This window comes from Procambarus clarkii, chromosome 88 (genome assembly GCF_040958095.1).
Source record: "Procambarus clarkii isolate CNS0578487 chromosome 88, FALCON_Pclarkii_2.0, whole genome shotgun sequence".
NCBI classification, from domain to species: Eukaryota; Metazoa; Arthropoda; class Malacostraca; order Decapoda; family Cambaridae; genus Procambarus; species Procambarus clarkii.
Window position 1 is genome coordinate 17,204,982 of NC_091237.1, and position 21,609 is coordinate 17,226,590.

Genomic DNA, 21,609 nt, shown 5'->3' on the forward strand with positions numbered 1-21,609 from the left:
GCAGATTCACGAAGTAGTTACGCAAGTACTTACGAACCTGGGACCAGATTCACGAAGCAGTTACGCAAGTACTTACGAACCTGGGGCCAGATTCAAGAAGTAGTTACGCAAGTACTTACGAACCTGGGGCCAGATTCACGAAGCAGTTACGCAAGTACTTACGAACGTGTACATCTTTCCTCAATCTTTGACGGCTTGGGTTACATTTATTAAACAGTTTACAAGCATGAAAACTTGCCAATCAACTGTTGTTATTGTTATAAACAGCCTCCTGGTGCTTCGGAGCTCATTAACTGTTTAATAATTGTAAACAAAGCCGCCAAAGATTGAGAAAAGATATACAGGTTCGTAAGTGCTTGTGTAACTGCTTCGTGAATCTGCCCCCAGGTCCGCAACCCGTCCTCTACAGTTGTCAAAGTGTCCCCTCAAAAAATGTGGTACAATATTTTCTGAACCGAACCTAACCGACGACTCAGGCATAGAAAATGGGGATGTTTGTGAGCCAATAGGATTTATAGTATATCATATTTTATGCCCTGGGGATTTTGACGTCAAAATGCATTATTCGAGAGGAGAGGGTGATGATGTACTTACTGCATCTTCAAACATATGCACACTTGATGCTTTTCTTACATTCATGAGTACGTTCACTCATGAACGTCTCATCTACAAGTCTGTTGGGAATCTACCTAAGGTTATAGTAATCCATTAGAATCTCGGTGATGCTTTAAGGAGGAATGTGTCGTAGTGTATCTTGAGGTTATCTTGAGATGATTTCGGGGCTTTTTAGTGTCCCCGCGGCCCGGTCCTCGACCAGGCCTCTACCCCCAGGAAGCAGCCCGTGACAGCTGACTAACACCCAGGTACCTATTTTACTGCTAGGTAACAGGGGCATAGGGTGAAAGAAACTCTGCCCATTGTTTCTCGCCGGCGCCTGGGATCGAACCCAGGACCACAGGATCACAAATCCAGCGTGCTGTCCGCTCGGCCTACCGGCTCCCTTAGTGTAGACCACAGTAATTTAATTTAATAATTTTATATCACACAGTAGTAAAATTAGTGTGTAGACCACACTAATTTTACGAGTATTGTATTTTGGGACAAAAATTGTTACTAAAGTGGATTTTGTGGTTTACAGTGCGGCCCAAGACGGTGGAGATCAGCACGCCGGAGGCGCCGCTGGTGGCGGGGCAGCAGGCGAGGCTGGAGTGTGTAGCGGTGGGCGCCTATCCTGCAGCGTCTCTGGTCTGGACCCTCACCCCCGCCCACGGCGCCCACACTACTACCCTGCCCTCCTCCGTGAGTACCAGCTCGGGTAGAGGGCGTGGCTGTCAAACAATCATTGGTTCAGTAGAGAAGGTCACAAGCCTGGGTGAGCTTCCCTCTCACTGTCTCGAGGCTCTTCCCTCTGGCACTCCCCTTTGGCACTCCCTTCTGGCACTCCCCAACTCTCCCACAGGCACCCAGTTGATGCTGTGGCAGCCGGGCCTAAGTTGGACCAAGTTAGAGGACAAAGTTAGGCCCCTCCGTCACTGCTTCATCAGGCAGTAATGGGTCTGGCAGTAACATATGTATATTGGTGTACATTAACTTAATTTGTTTTAAGTAACATAGTAAAAACTTAGTTGAAGATGGTGAGTCGTAGTAACGTGGCTGAAGAACTGATGATCAGACCCCACGCCAGAAGATGAGACGATGTTGTTTCGGTCCGTGCTGGACCATTTATCAAGTCGATTGTCTGGACAGTGGTCCAGGACGGACCGAAACGTCGTCGTCTCCTCGTCTTCTGGTGTGTGGTTTGGTCTTCAAAAACGTAGTTGCAACAGGCGAGGAAAAGAACCACCATACTGTAAGCTGTGGGGGTCACGAACCCCCAAAGGGTTGAACCGCGTCAGCTAGTTCCAGCCGCGGTTCTTGTGACTCCACTTCCCCCAACTACAGCCTGCTTTCCATCGGCAGTGGCGGCAGGTGGGCGAGAAGACATCGTCGTGGGTGCGGGTCGTACCAGCTGCCGAAGACCACCTGGCTACAGCCACCTGCTCCGCCCACAACCCCAACATCACCACCACCCTCCACCCGGGCCTCACCACCTCAACCACCTTACACGTCCTCTGTGAGTACCTTCGGCCACACCTTTGAGTTTACCTCGAAGTAGTCCATCAGCCTCGTAACTTGTTTCGAAGTTTCCCCTGTGTGGTTTAGAGGGAGCCGGTCGGCCGAGCGGACAGCACGCTGGGCTTGTGATCCTGTGGTCCCGGGTTCGATCCCGGGCAGAGTTTCTTTCACCCTATGCTCCTGTTATCTAGCAGTAAAATAGGTTCCTGGGTGTTAGTCAGCTGTCACGGGCTGCTTCCTGGGGGTGGAGGCCTGGCCGAGGACCGGGCCGCGAGGACACTAAAGCCCCGAAATCATCTCAAGATAACCTCAAGATAGGCTATGTGAGAGTACTTCTACGACCCCCCAGCATACCTTATCCAATTTAGGGTGCTCCGACAGGTTCTTTTGATAGTCTATGACTGCCTTCAGCATAATCTCACTGATCGATGAGATCCTTCAGTAGGTTCTAAGTTAGCGACAAGGGCCTCGAGTAAGGCAAAGTTATGTACGAGGGCTTCCGGTAGACTGTAAGTTGTGTACAAGTGCCCTAACAGACTGTTGACGATGCCTTCCAGCATGATCCAGTCTCCGTTCTCACTAGGAAGTGTGGCTGTGCACTACTGTGTTGTGTGTGTACCTATATAGGGTTAAAACACGCTGTAAGTGGTTTAGGATTCTTCCTGGAGGGTTAAATAACAAAGGATTTCTGTGTCAAGCGTAAGTGTTAATCTTGGGGATCCTCTGCTAGTGTCGATGACGTGGGCTTAGTTTCTAATTATCACTAAAGCGCTAGAGAAGATCTGAAACTAGTTAGGACACTGAGAGAGAGAGAGAGAGAGAGAGAGAGAGAGAGAGAGAGAGAGAGAGAGAGAGAGAGAGAGTGTGTGTGTGTGTGTGTGTGTGTGTGTGTGTGTGTGTGTGTGTGTGTGTGTGTGTGTGTGTATTTTTCAAACACGGCTGTATAAGTGTATTTTTTTCTTTGCCATGTACTAATGTTTATGTACTGATAAAAGAGTCCTGCGGTTGTCTTGAACACGCTGATGGTACAAACAATCCATTACAATATTTTCAGTCGCAATTTTACGCTCTGGAGGTCAACATGAATGATTGTCTCGCCACAATCCATATGTAATCTGGATTGTGACGCATCCCAAAGTTAGTCTAAATAACGGTATTTCAGTGTTATTTGTACAGGGGCTAATCTGTCCCCCTGTTTCCTACAGGGTGACCTTATATAGCCCATTTTTTCCTTTGAATTTTCCTTGCTACGTGCTATTTTGGGGGTGACCCCTGCTCTTGACGTAGTCTCTACCTCTGATGACCTCTCTCGACCTTGTCTCTACCCCTAGTGACCTCTGTTGACCTTGTCTCTTCCTCTGGGGACTTCGTATCAACCCCTGATGACCTCTCCTGACCTTGTTGTTATCCTTGCTGACCTTTGCTGTTCATGTATATAACCCTGGTAACCTCTCTACTCCTGGTGACTTCTCCTGACCCTATATCTACCCCTGGTGACCTCTGTTGACCTTGTCTCTTCCTCTGGGGACTTCGTATCAACCCCTGATTACCTCTCCTGCCCTTGTTATTATCCTTGCTGACCTTTGCTGCTCTTGTATATAACCCTGGTAACCTCTCTACTCCTGGTGACTTCTCCTGACCCTATATCTACCCCTGGTGACCTCTGTTGACCTTGTCTCTACCCCCTGGTGAGGTCAGTCGCGCCGGTGGTCAAGCTGGAGCTGGGTGCCAACCTCGGGTCGCTGCCCATCACCGAAGGCAAGGACGTCTACTTCGAGTGTGAGGTCGCCTCCAACCCTCCAGCAAGAGAGGTCATCTGGAGGAAGGACGTGAGTAGTGCCAGAGTGTGAAGTGGTAGAATAGAAATGGAGAGTGGTTGACGGAGCGGAACACAACGGAAGAGTGAGAGTTAGCACTGGAATAGAGTGAGAGGTGTAGAGAATGTTAGTCACCTTGTTATGGAGATCCTTCTAGGGAAGGGCTTTAGAGAGAGAGAGAGAGAGAGAGAGAGAGAGAGAGAGAGAGAGAGCACCACTTCGCCAACCACTCACGTGTCCGCCATCAGCAGGGAGTCCGCGTGAAGAACGACCGCAAGTCCGGGGTGCTGGTGTCTGAGAGGAACCTGGTGCTGCAGATGGTACGGAGGACCTCCGCCGGCAACTACACCTGCAGCGCCACCAACACCCAGGCCACCACCACCAGCAACACCCTCTACCTCGGTATAAGGTGTAAGTATGTCAACAACACTCTCCATCCCACCTCTCACTTTTCCCGCCATTGTATCTGGCGGTCTTCCAAAACTCAACTGTCGAATACACTTTGTGTCCCTTTTGTGGAAGAAGATAACGTGCACTCACTTGAACTTTGATGGTAGACTGTCCCATATTGACCGACTTCCTTACCTCCCTGGGTGGAGATCTATTGAACTTTGTAAATATCATTTTGTATACTTAAACACCTAATGACATACTGGACCTGTACCCAGGATTTACGATGTAATGGAATAATCATGTAATATACGCGATGTGATTATAACGAACTTGTAAACACAGTTGAATCATATTCTGTGGTTGAGTGCCCAGTAACCCACTACAGTGTGGGGAGTGAAACGGATCTCTAACCCTTCTTTATGTAGGTCAGACATAATGTATATATGCTGCTTCGCTTTGGAAGTGAATGGCCAGGTATGTAGTCGAAAAAAAAACTCCATGTCCTCCTCTCCTCCATAAACATCAATGTCTTATCCACCCCCCTCCCTAACAATCTCTATTCACCTTACTACACTTAGCCTACTACACCAAGGGCCAGATTCACGAAAGCACTTACGCAAGCACTTACGAAGCTGTACATCTTTTCTCAATCTCTGGCGGCTTTCTTTACAATTATTAAACAGTTAATGAGCTCCGAAGCACCAGGAGGCTGTTTATAACAATAACAACAATTAATCGGAAGTTTTCATGCTTCTAAACTGTTTAATAAATGTAACCAAAGCCGTCAAAGATTGAGGAAAGATGTGCACATTCGTAAGTGCTTGCGTAAGTGCTTTCGTGAATCTGGCCCCATGCTGTTCCTTCCCTCCAGCCCCCACCCCAGCCAAAATCCATTCTCTGTTCAAATTTCCGCAAGGATTTCTAGATAGTATATACTTCCTCTACCTAGAAATCCAACATTCTGCCTGTAACTCATTTTATATGTATATACATTTCCCTAAATCTAATCATTATCAAATATAAATAACAAAATACAATCATTATCAAAAGTAAAGTTATGGAGAGAATGGGAAAACAGTCGCGTCCAAATGTCACGAATGAGCCACTTGTAGAAAAGTTCAACTATTGTATACTTATCACACACGCATAAAATGGCACAAACGCCTATGTGACATTTAAAAATAGGCCTAAAGTATGTTGACCAGACCACACACTAGAAGGTGAAGGGACGACGACGTTTCGGTCCGTCCTGGACCATTCTCAAGTCGCTTCTACACGTCTATCAACTTGAGAATGGTCCAGGACGGACCGAAACGTCGTCGTCCCTTCACCTTCTAGTGTGTGGGCTGGTCAACATACTTCAGCCACGTTATTGTGAATACAATAACGTGTAAATAACGGAGGTCACTAAATACAAAGTGTATTTAGGCCTGCATAGGCCTAAATGTGCAGAAATACCGCAGTGTAGTAAGCACCAATGATGACCCGTAGGTCAACACTACTGATGTACGATGACTCAATATAACTGTCAACACACAAAATACTGGTATAATACATTTCATTAATCGTACAATTGTCACCTAATACTTTGACGTGGTGTAAGGCATACACATTATATTAACTGTATTAGACTCCACAAAGGGATTATTAAATCATTAATTAATAATTCGGCGGACTGCCAGAAGGACTGCCTGAGTTTTTTGTTTAAGTTCAGTTCATTTATTATGAACCCCATACCCATGTTATGAGCGGTAGTGGGTTACAGAGGCACATAATGGGCTCAGGGACTGAACCTCACAGTTCATTTAGCTAAGCAAGTTTGCAAGTTGGAGCTTGCAATGAGCACGATTGCAAGCTCCAACTCTTAGATGTGAAATGTAATTATGCAAAGCCCACAAGACACTGTACTATTCCCGTTGCTCAACACGCTAATCGAAGCTTCCTTGTGCACCAGACTTGCCGGTGTGTGTGGGGGAGGCGCAGACGGTAGCCGTGGCGGAGGGGGAGAAGACCCGCCTCTCCTGCACCGTGGACGCCCAGCCTGAGGACGACCTCGCCTTCACTTGGGTCTTCAACAATACTCTCGACACCGTGGAGGTCGAGGACGACTCCTTCGCCGTGCTCCCAGGCCTTAGCATCCTCGATTATACCCCAAGGTCAGAGATGGATACTTCTTTAGCATTAGAGACACTACTACTAAGTCGGGGAAAGCTGTTCCAAGTAGCACGGGCTATGGTGAGCCCGTTGTGGACTTACCTGGCACAGGAGCGGGGCAAGTAGCACGGGCTATGGTGAGCCCGTTATGGACTTACCTGGCACAGGAGCGGGGCAAGTAGCCCGGGCTATGGTGAGCCCGTTATGGACTTACCTGGCACAGGAGCGGGGCTGTAACTCGGGGAAATGGCCTGTTGTTGTTATAGATTCAGTTACTTGGAACAAGTTCCAAGTAGGACGGGCTATGGTGAGCCCGTAACTTACCTGGCACAGGAGAGGGGGCAAGTAGCACGGGCTAGGGTGAGCCCGTAGTGAACTTAACTGGCACAGGAACTCCTGAGGGAAAACGCCAAGCCATGGCGACTATATAGCACTGGGAAGGGGTCAGGATAAGGATTTGGGATGGGACAGGGGGGGGGAGGAATGATGCCTAACCACTTGTGGACGGTCGGGGATTAAACGCCGACCTGCAGGAAGCCAGAGCGTCGCTCTACCATCCTGCCCAAGTGGTTGGATTAGAGATAAATTGCCCATGTATTTTACAGACCAGTTCTGCCCCCAGGGAAGGAAAACTATACCTCCACATTATAATTTTTTTACCTAAAGGGAAATATACTGCCATGTACAAATATTTTACTCCTAAGAATACATATTTTACTTCTGGGGTGGTAGTATATGCCTCCATTTACATGTATTTTACCTTCAAAAGTAATATGTCTCCATGTAAGCCCATTTTTTTTACTCCTTAGTGAGATAAATATACCTCCATTTAAGTTACCTTTAACCGTAAGCGGAGGAAATATACCTCCCATATACGTCCATTATCTCCCCCCCTCAGTACGAGAAATATACCTCCTGTGTATCTTCTTGACAGCTACGTATGTCGGCAGTTAATCCCAGAGCCCGCAGCTTTATCTTCCAAGACCATAACAAACTTCCTCCTTGTCTTGTCTATAATGCTGCTGCCTTTGATCTCCATGGCCGAGAAGCGGATCCGGAAATATCTCTCGGATAATAACCGATATTAGTTTACCTTTCCTCAGTTGTTTTGCTCAACTTACCGAGTGGGAAACTGTGTGTTTGTAAAGTTTGTTTACCTGAGTTTACCTGAGACTAGTGGCCTTGTATACCAACCAAACTCGGTTGTATTTAAACGAATTTGTGTGAGCTCCACTGATCTCTAATGCGGATGTTGACCAGACTACACACTAGAAGGTGAAGGGACGACGACGTTTCAACACGGGAGACATCTCCCGTCACGCAGGGTGCAGTCGCACCTCCACAGATCTCCAGTATCAGCTCTTGATACTGGTAATGGCTCAAAAGGGCCACCACTTACGGGCTATTCATGCCCGTGCCACTTTTTGGGTGGCTTAATCTTCATCAATCAATCAATCGACGTTTCAATCACACAATGGGGACACAATCGACTTGAGAATGGTCCAGGACGGAGCGAAACGTCGTCGTCCCTTCACCTTCTAGTGTGTGGTCTGGTCAACATACTTCAGCCACGTTATTGTGACTCGTCGCCTGCGTCTAATGCGGATATATCTTAGTGCTGCTGTAACTTAGTTCAACTGTATCCTAATGCGCTTTTATCGTAGTGCTTTTGTATCCTAATGCGGCTGCTAGGATACAGCCAATGCTGTATCTTAGCATTGCTGTCTCCTCTCAGCCCCGCCACAGAACTCTCGCGGTTAATTAGACATGTTCCTTACACGGAATGCCGGACAAGTTGGTCATTCCTGGGCGTTAAAACTTTGGCTTTATATATTACCGGATTGAGAAGTTTGCCTTTCACAAGACGGAGTCCATTGACGGCGCCTCAAAGCCCTGTCAAGGTAATTGACTGCGGGTTTAGAAGCAGATTGTCAACCGCCATGTTGGTTCCGATTGTATATTACTATTGGTGTTAATTAGTTATTAATTCCTTTGATATTCACGTTCCACAGGAAAAATTTAATTTGGTGTTAATAAACAAATCGTTTTGGGATTAAAATCCAGGTCATATGCACCCATTTGGAAAAATAGGCGATGTTGACTGGCCAAATGGGTGCCTCGCCCATTTGGCGGGAGATTGATAAACACGTTCAGACAATGACAATTAATGTCATTGCTCGTATCAAACATTCAAATTTAACATATAATTTAATTAAGCCTATGAGTTCAATTGACCTAAGCGTCGGTCTAAATTTTGTAATGTATTGATAACGGGAACGTTAGGTTCGCCTTTGACCACCAGGGTGATAAAGCAGTGACGTCACACCCGTGTGGAAGCAGTGACGTCACACTTCCACGTGGAAGCAGTGACGTCACACTTCCACGTGGAAGCAGTGACGTCTGTGGTCAAGACTGTGGTCTTGACCCTATCAAGAGGATGGGTGACCCTGATTGATGAAGATCAAGCCACCCAAGAGGTGGCACTGACATGAATAGCCCGTAAGGGGGGTGACCCTCTTATGGTCACCTATATCCACTCTAACACACGGGAGACATCTCCCGTCACGCAGGGTGCAGTTGCACCTCCACAGATCTCCAGTATCATCTATTGATACTGGTAATGGCTCAAAAGGGCCACCACTTACGGGCTATTCATGCCCGTGCCACCTTTTGGGTTACCTTGAGGTTACCTTGAGGTGCTTCCGGGGCTTAGCGTCCCCGCGGTCCGGTCGTCGACCAGGCCTCCTGGTTGCTGGACTGATCAACCAGGCTTAATCTTTATCAATCAATCACCAGATGACGCACTACCTTGCTGCTACGGGAAATAATACCAAAGACCACAATTGCATTATGAACGTGACCAGCTCTCTCTAGCTTGGAGGATTTCACCCGCAGGTCAGGACGGGACTACGGGACACTCTCCTGCTGGGCCACCAATGAGGTGGGGACCCAGGCTGACCCTTGCAAGTTTACCGTCGTCGAAGCTGGTAAGTCTCTCAGTCATCACATGGGGATGGGGTGGAGATTGGGGGAGATGGAGTGGAGATGGAGGGAGCTGAGGGAGGAACTCCTCAGTGGCGAGTGGGGGGAGAAGGAAGGAAGATGGTTGGCTATGATAATTGTATTCATAATAATGTCCAAATATTGTTTCAAGCGCGGGTTGGACAAGTATATGAGTGGGATTGGGTGGTTATAAATAGGAGCTGCCTCGTATGGGCCAATAGGCCTTCTGCAGTTGCCTTTGTTCTTATGTTCTTATGTTCAAACATTATTCACAATCCAAACAGAGGCACAAAGAACAGAAGATAGGGGGGACCATTCTAGATACAAAGGTGACACAAAACGTGCTAACTTTTCAAATGCCATTGTTATGGTACAATTCATGGAGTTACTTGAGTAGCACCGCGAGGTAGCAAGTCGCAGCGGCTAACTTGCCCCTTCTCTCTCTCTCTCTGCCCGTGGCCAGGGCCCCCAGAGCCAGTGGGGAACTGTGTGCTGGTGAACCTGACGCTAGGGAGCCTGGAGGTGGGCTGCACTCCGGGTAACGACGGAGGGCTGCCGCAGCGGTTCGTGGCCCGCGTGTACGCCTCCCCGACCCACACCCTCCTGGCTACTATGGAAGAGGACGCCCCCAGGTTCCAGGTGGGAGGGTTGACCCCGGGTCAGGACTACCTCATCACCATCACCGCCGTCAACGCCAAGGGCGCCAGCCCGCCTGAGGAGATCGATGCGGTGCGCCTCAAGGTAAGGTCTTCACTGCAGGCGAGGAGTCACAGTAACGTGGCTGAAGTACGTTGACCAGACCTTTACTAGAAGAACTGGTCAACGTACTTCAACGTCGTACTTCAACGTACTTGAACGTCGTCGTCCCTTCACTAGAAAGTGAAGGGACGACGACGTTTCGGTCCGTCCTGGACCATTCTCAAGTCGATTGTGATGGGGATGGGGTGGAGATGGAGAGAGCTGAGGAGAATGGTCGCACAATCGACTTGAGAATGGTCCAGGACGGACCGAAACGTCGTCGTCCCTTCACTTTCTAGTGTGTGGTCTGGTCAACAAGGTCTTCAACGATCCGTTTCTAATGTTGTCTTCGAGGTGATGTATGATTGTCATGACACGATCGAGCTCGTAGTGGGGTAGTCGACGGCCCAAAGCAATCCAAACAGATGCACAAAACACACGAAAACACACATTGATACATATACCCGACGCGTCAGTCAGTCTCACTGGTACATTGTCGCCGATTCAAAAAAATATTTGTTGAGCAGTAAAATATTATTTGTAAATAACGACATACTAAAAACACGACCACACGACCCACACAAAAAATTCAGAACGAAACCCCATGTTAATTACATTGGCAATACACAATTTCCATCAAACCGCGAAGAGGATTTTTAGTAATTTGGTGTAGCAGCGTGTGAATGAGGGCGCTCAGCGAGCACAGAATGAGTGTGATCCCATTACCGCCGCCCAACATTAACAAAAATCCATATACGGGGGCGCGCTGATTACCCAGTGTTCAGTGGCGGGTATTATTCTGTCTCCACACAGGATCTGTGTGTCTGTCTCTGTCTGTCCCTCCCACACAGGATCTGTGGGTCTGTCTGTCTGTCCCTCCCACACAGGATCTGTGTGTCTGTCTGTCTCTGTCTGTCCCTCCTACACAGGATCTGTGGGTCTGTCTGTCTCTGTCTGTCCCTCCCACACAGGATCTGTGTGTGTGTCTCTGTCTGTCCCTCCTACACAGGATCTGTGTGTCTGTCTCTGTCTGTCCCTCCCACACAGGATCTGTGTGTCTGTCTGTCTCTGTCTGTCCCTCCCACACAGGATCTGTGTGTCTGTCTGTCTCTGTCTGTCCCTCCCACACAGGATCTGTGTGTGTGTCTCTGTCTGTCCCTCCCACACAGGATCTGTGTGTCTGTTTGTCTCTGTCTGTCCCTCACACACCCTTAATATTATGCCCCCACCGCCTACTAAGCAACGTGCATGTGTCACCTCTGTAATCGTCTTAACACCTGTGTGTTTACAAGACTGCGGCCTTGTGTAGGAGAGGATGCCGGCGGCCACCTTGCTCTTCCCTCTTCCCGCTCTTGAGCACGGCTGGCGCAGGGGGGAGGGGGTCACACTTCAGTCGAGTTATAACTTTAATGATGGCTGGAGGAAGTAACCGGAAGAAGCACATGCTCGGGTTTAAGGAGGAGGACGAGGAGGAGGACGCCGACGGGAAGACTTGAGTGAAGTGACTATGGAGGAGACATTTTAAGGAAGAGAATGTATTAGTTTAATGTGCATGTAATTCTGCCCATTTGTTTGTAATTTCATGAGCATTCGTTGGAGGCCTGGTCGACGACCGGGCCGCGGGGTCGCTGAGCCCCGGAATCACCTCAAGGTAACCTCAAGGTAGGTACCATAAACTCAGTAGTAGGCCAAATGGGGGGGGGGGTCGATAGGCCTAACTGACTTCATCGGCCGAAAGTAGAGAGTCATAACTCCAAGACTGTTCATCTCTACTGGGCTGCCTTGGCCTTCACGGAGAGGGTGAACCAGTTCATCCATGTCTAAACCTGATAGAAAACGGGGAGGGGGAGGGATATGTTCTTATGGCTCCTCCTTACTCCTTAAGATGTTTACCTTGTCATACTGTGCTGTACTCTGCTGTCTGCCTTGCTGCTGCTGCTGTGCACTCTTTGTGATCTCTGATCTTCTTGTAGTTCTTGCTTGCTTGCTTCACAAATTTGCTTCTGTCTGTTGCTAGACTTCTTGACATGCCCTCAAATTCCTCCCGTCTGCTGGTATATATATATATATATATATATATATATATATATATATATATATGCGAACAAGCCTGAATGGTCCCCAGGACATATGCAACTGAAAACTCACACCCCAGAAGTGACTCGAACCCATACTCCCAGAAGCAACGCATCTGGTATGTACAAGACGCCTTAATCCACTTGACCATCACGACCGGACATAATGAGGTGATAGCCGAGGCTATTTGAACCACCCCACCGCCGGCACTCGGATAGTTATCTTGGGCATAGCATTTTACCAAATCACCTCATTCTTTGGGGCAACACGTGAGGAACACAAATGCGAACAAGCCTGAATGGTCCCCAGGACATATGCAACTGAAAACTCACACCCCAGAAGTGACTCGAACCCATACTCCCAGAAGCAACGCATCTGGTATGTACAAGACGCCTTAATCCACTTGACCATCACGACCGGACATAATGAGGTGATAGCCGAGGCTATTTGAACCACCCCACCGCCGGCACTCGGATAGTTATCTTGGGCATAGCATTTTACCAAATCACCTCATTCTTTGGGGCAACACGTGAGGAACACAAATGCGAACAAGCCTGAATGGTCCCCAGGACATATGCAACTGAAAACTCACACCCCAGAAGTGACTCGAACCCATACTCCCAGAAGCAACGCATCTGGTATGTACAAGACGCCTTAATCCACTTGACCATCACGACCGGACATAATGAGGTGATAGCCGAGGCTATTTGAACCACCCCACCGCCGGCACTCGGATAGTTATCTTGGGCATAGCATTTTACCAAATCACCTCATTCTTTGGGGCAACACGTGAGGAACACAAATGCGAACAAGCCTGAATGGTCCCCAGGACATATGCAACTGAAAACTCACACCCCAGAAGTGACTCGAACCCATACTCCCAGAAGCAACGCATCTGGTATGTACAAGACGCCTTAATCCACTTGACCATCACGACCGGACATAATGAGGTGATAGCCGAGGCTCAAATAGCCTCGGCTATCACCTCATTATGTCCGGTCGTGATGGTCAAGTGGATTAAGGCGTCTTGTACATACCAGATGCGTTGCTTCTGGGAGTATGGGTTCGAGTCACTTCTGGGGTGTGAGTTTTCAGTTGCATATGTCCTGGGGACCATTCAGGCTTGTTCGCATTTGTGTTCCTCACGTGTTGCCCCAAAGAATGAGGTGATTTGGTAAAATGCTATGCCCAAGATAACTATCCGAGTGCCGGCGGTGGGGTGGTTCAAATAGCCTCGGCTATCACCTCATTATGTCCGGTCGTGATGGTCAAGTGGATTAAGGCGTCTTGTACATACCAGATGCGTTGCTTCTGGGAGTATGGGTTCGAGTCACTTCTGGGGTGTGAGTTTTCAGTTGCATATGTCCTGGGGACCATTCAGGCTTGTTCGCATTTGTGTTCCTCACGTGTTGCCCCAAAGAATGAGGTGATTTGGTAAAATGCTATGCCCAAGATAACTATCCGAGTGCCGGCGGTGGGGTGGTTCAAATAGCCTCGGCTATCACCTCATTATGTCCGGTCGTGATGGTCAAGTGGATTAAGGCGTCTTGTACATACCAGATGCGTTGCTTCTGGGAGTATGGGTTCGAGTCACTTCTGGGGTGTGAGTTTTCAGTTGCATATGTCCTGGGGACCATTCAGGCTTGTTCGCATTTGTGTTCCTCACGTGTTGCCCCAAAGAATGAGGTGATTTGGTAAAATGCTATGCCCAAGATAACTATCCGAGTGCCGGCGGTGGGGTGGTTCAAATAGCCTCGGCTATCACCTCATTATGTCCGGTCGTGATGGTCAAGTGGATTAAGGCGTCTTGTACATACCAGATGCGTTGCTTCTGGGAGTATGGGTTCGAGTCACTTCTGGGGTGTGAGTTTTCAGTTATATATATATATATATATTTCACAGGATTGTAGTTTTTAAAGATAACTTTCAGTGGGCGATTTCTCTCTTGAAACCTTCCTAGTATAGAGTAATGTTCTATATCCATGGTTACCTCTCCAGCTGGAAGACTGTGGATGATGCCTGTATTTGTGGTCTCTTTTGCTCTCCCCTTTTAGCAATAGGTTCTTCCTATTGGCTCTGGAGGAGGTTATCTTGAATCTTGGTTATCTTGAATGATGGTTATCTTGAGATGATTTCGGGGCTTAGCGTCACCGCTGCCCGGTCCTCGACCAGGCCTCCTTTTTGTTACACACCCCCAGGAAGCAGCCCGTAGCAGCTGACTAGGGCATCTTGAGATGATTTCGGGGCTTTTTAGTGTCCCCGCGGCCCGGTCCTCGACCAGACCACCAAACATTTCTAGATAATGTGGTGGCCTGGTACAGCGTGCAGCTTTGAGCCGCTTTAATGAGCAAAGCGCTAACTCAATATATATAAATTCTGGAAAACAAATTAAAAAAAATGTACAGGTGAGATAGGAGTGTACATTACATATAAAAGCACAAAGATTACCATCACAGGATAACGTACGCACCGTAGATGGGCCGCACAGATGACCAGGGATTTAATTTCAGGCAAAACTTGCTGCTCGGAGGTGTAAGGTGTTCTCATAATGTATAATAAGAGTGATGTTTCATTTTTCATAACTATGCTTCCTCGTTCTGAGAAAATGGCTCGGATCTCGTTTCAGCTGCGTCCGCGAATACTGCTTTCTTACACAGTATTGTAACAATACAGCGTTTATTGTAAAAATACAGCGTTTATTGTAAAAATACAGCATTTATTGTAAAAATACAGCGTTTATTGTAACAATACAGCGTTTATTGTAAAAATACAGCATTTATTGTAAAAATACAGCATTTATTGTAAAAATACAGCGTTTATTGTAAAAATACAGCATTTATTGTAAAAATACAGCATTTATTGTAAAAATACAGCGTTTATTGTAACAATACAGCGTTTATTGTAAAAATACAGCGTTTATTGTAACAATACAGCATTTATTGTAAAAATACAGCGTTTTTCGTATACCGAATTCTGTTTGTTTATATTAAGACAAATGTTATTGTTACTAATGTTATTTGGTATTTATAACGGAATTATCTTGTTGTAGCTGTTTAAATGTATATTATTTTGTATAATTCTATCAAATTATCTCACATTTAGTTTAAATTATTTGGAAATTGTTAGGTGCTTGTGTGTGTGTGTGTGTGTGTGTGTGTGTGTGTGTGTGTGTGTGTGTGTGTGTGTGTGTACTCACCTATTTGTGCTTGCGGGGGTTGAGCTTGGGCTCTTTGGTTCCGCCTCTCAACTGTCAATCAACTGGTGTACAGATTCCAGAGCCTACTGGGCTCTATCATATCTATCTGTCATGTGTGTGTGTGTGTGTGTGTGTGTGTGTGTGTGTGTGTGTGTGTGTGTGTGTGTGTGTGTGTGTGTGTGTGTGTGTAGCGGTACTGAAGTGTTTGTCTTCAGGTGGCGGAGAAGCGGATGGGGGAGGTGGCGGGGCCGCCCGTGTCCCCGTTGGTGGGCGTGTTCCTGGGGCTGGTGGGCGCCTTTCTCCTGCTGCTGATGCTCGTCGTCGTCCTCACCCGGGCCAGGTCCAACAGGTAAGGTCTTCCCTGCGTCACCCAAGTCCTCCTAAGGGCAAGGAACTGCCTCCCTCCCCTTTATTCTAACTTACCAGAGGACCTAAAACAGAAAACGGGACAGTATGTCAAAATCGCGAGCCGCTACCTTTTTCTAGTATATTTTTTGGTCTTTAGAGTATACGTCAAAATGCGACGTTCTACTAGGAGGACGGATTGAACCCCGTGCCGTGAGGAGGTGTGGAGGAGGTGTGTGGTGGAGGGGGTACATGTCAACACTGAGGTCAACACAGGTTCTTCACGACTCACTCAAGTCAAGCCCCCAAGATGCCGTATGTTACACTAGCAAATGTCTTCCTCCTGATTGATAAAGATTAAGCCACCTAAGAGGTGGCAAGGGCATGAATAGCCCGTAAGTCTCCCTCCTCACCTAACTCCGTCTATCCCTCTCCCCTTCCACCTCTCCCACTCTCCTCCACCTCTCCCACTCTCCTCTGCACCAACCTCTTCAACCTCCGCGTTCCGAGCGGGCGTAGAGAGATGGTTTTGTTGATAAGAACACACTACAGCTCAGAAGGGATGACACTAGTGGCAGTGAAGTCTTGAACCAAGTATGACACCATCAGGAATAAAATAAGGAACTGGAAGAAATTAAAGAAACGCCAAGGAAACTGAAACGTGAGAAGAGATCAGCCAAAGAAGAAGCGGGGAATCTGAAAATGAAAATCATCCTATAACCAAAATAAGAAATCTGCGAATGTTCAAGAAAATATCCCAGGCTCCGAGACCTGTGTAAGAAAGACCTACGCAGGCAGCCACTGCGTAAGAAGCAGCAAGGACAGCTACTACGTAGTCAAAACAAAAACAAAAAACAAAGCTATCGTAATGGCGGGAGTTAAGGAACCAAGAACGCTGATGGAAGACTGAAGAACACAGCTGCAGTGAGGCTGAAGAACACAGCTGCAGTGAGGCTGAAGAACACAGCTGCAGTGAGGCTGAAGAACACAGCTGCAGTGAGATTGAAGAACACAGCTGCAGTGAGGCTGAAGAACACAGCTGCAGTGAGGCTGAAGAACACAGCTGCAGTGAGGCTGAAGAACACAGCTGCAGTGAGGCTGAAGAACACAGCTGCAGTGAGATTGAAGAACACAGCTGCAGTGAGGCTGAAGAACACAGCTGCAGTGAGACTGAAGAACACAGCTGCAGTAAGGCTGATGAACACAGCTGCAGTGAGGCTGAAGAACACAGCTGCAGTGAGGCTGAAGAACACAGCTGCAATGACGGTAAGTTTGACAGAGTTGCAGGTATCAGACGCAGAAAACAGAATAGATGTTCAGGCTAGACTGGTTCAGGAAGGAAGCCAATCAGATGGTAAATGTTGTGTTTCACAAACTAGACTGAGATAAAATGCTAGCCTAGAAGAACAAACTTTAATAAGTACGGAACTACAGACAAGTATTTGTTTTTTCCCCTAGAGGACCGTAAAGGCTGCGAAAGCTGCAGTTGAAGATGCACGGACAAGGGGGCCATCTTCAACTCCAGAGGGTGGTGGGGGGAAGGGGGATGGGGAAGTTGCAGCACCCTCATGAATATATTCCCCATTGCAGCATAAATAAATTTACTCCCCAACCTCCCAAACCACTCTTCCCCTACCTTTTACCACCGCTATCTTCCCAGGTCTCCATCCAATGGTGATTGCTCTCTATTCACTCTGCATCCTCCACCACCCTCTCCACCCACCATATAGCCAGGCATCCTTCCCCAACCCACCTCTACACCTCCCCACCAAACCACGCTGCCACGTAATGGCCCCCATCCAAACCGCATCCATCAACTTTAAGAACATCGAAAACGTGTATGTTAACACGCCAGGGGCCAGATTCACGAAAGCACTTACGCAAGCACTTACGAACGTGAACATCTTTCCTCAATCTTTGACGGCTTTGGTTACATTTATTAAACAGTTTACAAGTATGAAAACTTCCCAATCAACTGTTGTTATTGTTATAAACAGCCTCCTGGTGTTTCGGAGCTCATTAACTGTTTAATAATTGGAAACAAAGCCGCCAAAGCTCATGAGAAGATGTACAGGTTCGTAAGTGTTTGCGTAAGGGCTTTCGTGAATCTGGCCCCAGGTATATAGGTGTAGGAGGCGGGGGCCCGGAGCTAGATTTCACTCCCCGTAGACACTGATTGGTGAGCTCTCTCCCCACTAAGTTGCTCGCTTGGGGGCTGGAGGGGAAAAAGGAACTTGAAACTTAAGTCATGGAGGAAGCGAGTTTTAAACTAACGGAGAAAAACAGGGAAAGGATTTCGAACTCTGGGAACCGACTGAGGAGAAGATGTTAGCAACCAAACCCTGGGGATTTATAACAAATGCAGCGTTTCTACACGATTGCCACATAAAAAGACGAGAGAGAGAGAAGGAAGGGGAGGAGAAAGAATAACTGCTGGGTAGGAAAACTGGAGATTTATGGAAAGTATAATCCCTGGTTGTGAGGGATTACCAGACTACTTAAGAGGAACCGTAACAACGGAAGAGTCAGAATAATAGTCTCAGTGATATTCAACCTTCAAGGAAAGGAGAGAAAACCCAACCAGGAGTAAGATATCAGAAGGCAGATATTACTGCCTTTAGTTGCATATAACTGCCATAGAGCAACTTCTCTTGCAAATAAGAATGTCTAGAGTGAAGGTGAAGGAGAGACCCCATTACATGTGCCGGTGTCTTAATGAACCATTTTAGGACGAAGCTCCATACTTTATCAAGGTGTTGAGGACATTGTTCATAGCACCTTGGGTAAACACCGGCGGTTCATGCCAAAATGTTTCAGTAATACCATTTTGTATTGGCACATGTATTGAGTCTTTTCTTCACCGTCATTTAAACACTATGGCATTGTAGTAAGTTTCCCTAATGTCTGGACCGTCCTAGTGGCCGGCCACCATTCCTTCCCTTCGCAGGCGATGAGTCACAATAACGTGGCTGAAGTATGTTGACCAAACCACACACTAGAAGTTGAAGGGACGACGACGTTTCGGTCCATCCTGGACCATTCTCAAGTCGATGAGAATGGTCCAGGACGGACCGAAACGTCGTCGTCCCTTCAACTTCTAGTGTGTGGTCTGGTCACCATTCCTTCCCTTCGTCCCATTCCTTCCCTTGGCGCTTTCCCCCCTGATAGTTCCCTTCCCTTCCAATGTCTAGATTATTAATTATTGGAGAAATTATTAATGACACAATAGACAGCAAGAATAGAGACCCTCGTGGATGCACAAGATGCCTAGAGACCAAAATTAACAGCATCAGCGGTGATACATTTTCTAAGCCAGCATATCGGGTGGCCCCACAGGAATCACTGGTTATCTTGAGGTTATCTTGAGATGATTTCGGGGCTTTTTAGTGTCCCCGCGGCCCGGTCCTCGACCAGGCCTCCACCCCCAGGAAGCAGCCCGTGACAGCTGACTAACACCCAGGTACCTATTTTACTGCTGGTAACGACAGTACAATTGTAATTTGCCTGATATTCAATCTGAACGAGTCAGACATAATGGAAACAAAGTGTTGTAGCTCCCTTGGTAATCGGCAATTATTGTATATTAACATTTAAATCTCTAATGAAAGCAGGAATGTGACCGCTACAGGGAAAGAACTAGAAGGTTTGAAGCTGGTAAACTGAATGAAAATTTGATAGATTAAAATAATTTCCACCAAGAGGACCATGGGACACAGACCTGGCACTGAAAATAACACAAGATGTAATGGACTTCTCGCCCAGAAAGGTTGGGAAGCACTAGACAAGTTTGTTTCAGTCCAAAACAGAACACTTGAACGACAAGGATATTTTAACAAACGGAAAGGAAAGATAGGAAAAAATTTAGGGGAGAATTCCTATGCATAAAATGACAGGCCTTGAGGGACAGGACAGGTTTGAGGGACTCGACTGGAGAGTCCAAGAGTCTTCACAATATAAGAAGAGAAAGTCCCCGAGATGAAAGGGACTTCATCTCGGATTAATATAAAAATCAAGGAATAATATAAAATCAAACGAGAGATTTCCGGGGCGGAAGTAAGGAAGCACTTGTTGAAGCTGGGCATCACTGATGTTGAGTAATGATTGATTGATTGATTAAGATTAAGCCACCCAAGAGGTGGCACGGGCATGAATAGCCCGTAAGTGGTACAATTTTGTTTTCTCAGTATTCTGATGTTGCATTTAACCATCAAGCTGTTATCGCGGGGGAGGATATTTCTTCACAGTCTTTATGAGGGTGTCCAGCTGCTGGACACCTTTGTTGACCAGGAGAGTGGCTGTGTTGATGGCTTCAGGGTGGCCACTGCATGATTCAGGAACTCTTAAAGCTCTTCTAAGGTCATTGGTTGCTTCACATTCCAGAAGATAGTGAAGTAATAGCTTTTCTGTGACAGTTTGGCAGAAGATGCACTCTCTCTGTCGGGGTTCACCAATCTCCCAGTTGCATCTGTAACCTAGACGTGTTGAGTAATTGATTGATTGATGAAGATTAAGCCACCCAAAAGGTGGCACGGGCATGAATAGCCCGTAAGTGGTGGCCCTTTTGAGCCATTACCAGTATCAAGAGCTGATACTGGAGATCTGTGGAGGTGCGACTGCACCCTGCGTGACGGGAGATGTCTCCTGTGTGTTGAGTAATGTCACCAAGATACTGATACTGAGAGAGGTGTACCAAGATACTGAGCGAGGTGTTCCAAGATACTGTGAGAGGTGTACCAAGATACTGGGAGAGGTGTTCCAAGATACTGTGAGAGGTGTACCAAGATACTGGGAGAGGTGTTCCAAGATACTGAGAGAGGTGTTCCAAGATACTGGGAGAGGTGTTCCAAGATACTGGGAGAGGTGTACCAAGATACTGGGAGAGGTGTACCAAGATACTGGGAGAGGTGTACCAAGATACTGAGAGAGGTGTTCCAAGATACTGAGAGAGGTGTACCAAGATACTGAGAGAGGTGTACCAAGATACTGGGAGAGGTGTTCCAAGATACTGAGAGAGGTGTTCCAAGATACTGGGAGAGGTGTACCAAGATACTGAGAGAGGTGTACCAAGATACTGAGAGAGGTGTTCCAAGATACTGAGAGAGGTGTTCCAAGATACTGAGAGAGGTGTACCAAGATACTGAGAGAGGTGTTCCAAGATACTGAGAGAGGTGTTCCAAGATACTGAGAGAGGTGTACCAAGATACTGAGAGAGGTGTACCAAGATACTGGGAGAGGTGTTCCAAGATACTGAGAGAGGTGTTCCAAGATACTGAGAGAGGTGTACCAAGATACTGAGAGAGGTGTACCAAGATACTGAGAGAGGTGTACCAAGATACTGAGAGAGGTGTTCCAAGATACTGAGAGAGGTGTTCCAAGATACTGAGAGAGGTGTTCCAAGATACTGAGAGAGGTGTACCAAGATACTGAGAGAGGTGTTCCAAGATACTGAGAGAGGTGTACCAAGATACTGAGAGAGGTGTACCAAGATACTGGGAGAGGTGTTCCAAGATACTGAGAGAGGTGTTCCAAGATACTGGGAGAGGTGTACCAAGATACTGAGAGAGGTGTACCAAGATACTGAGAGAGGTGTTCCAAGATACTGAGAGAGGTGTTCCAAGATACTGAGAGAGGTGTTCCAAGATACTGGGAGAGGTGTTCCAAGATACTGAGAGAGGTGTTCCAAGATACTGGGAGAGGTGTACCAAGATACTGAGAGAGGTGTACCAAGATACTGAGAGAGGTGTTCCAAGATACTGAGAGAGGTGTTCCAAG

The 21,609-nt window shown here is 47.2% G+C and overlaps 1 protein-coding gene across 3 annotated transcripts in view; it reads left to right on the top strand.

Moving 5' to 3' along the window:
• LOC123745815 (protein turtle homolog A) overlaps window positions 1–21,609 on the top strand; it is a gene marked incomplete at its 5' end in the record, with an annotated part of 42,901 nt that overhangs the window by 6,818 nt on the left and 14,474 nt on the right. For all 3 annotated transcript variants that reach the window (XR_011225720.1, XR_011225721.1, XM_069317601.1), the window contains 8 exon segments: window positions 1,139–1,299; window positions 1,960–2,113; window positions 3,814–3,944; window positions 4,184–4,343; window positions 6,280–6,481; window positions 9,375–9,466; window positions 9,946–10,223; window positions 15,708–15,841. Coding sequence is in view for 1 of the 3 variants with exons in the window: in XM_069317601.1 (XP_069173702.1) it covers window positions 1,139–1,299; window positions 1,960–2,113; window positions 3,814–3,944; window positions 4,184–4,343; window positions 6,280–6,481; window positions 9,375–9,466; window positions 9,946–10,223; window positions 15,708–15,841 (1,312 nt within the window).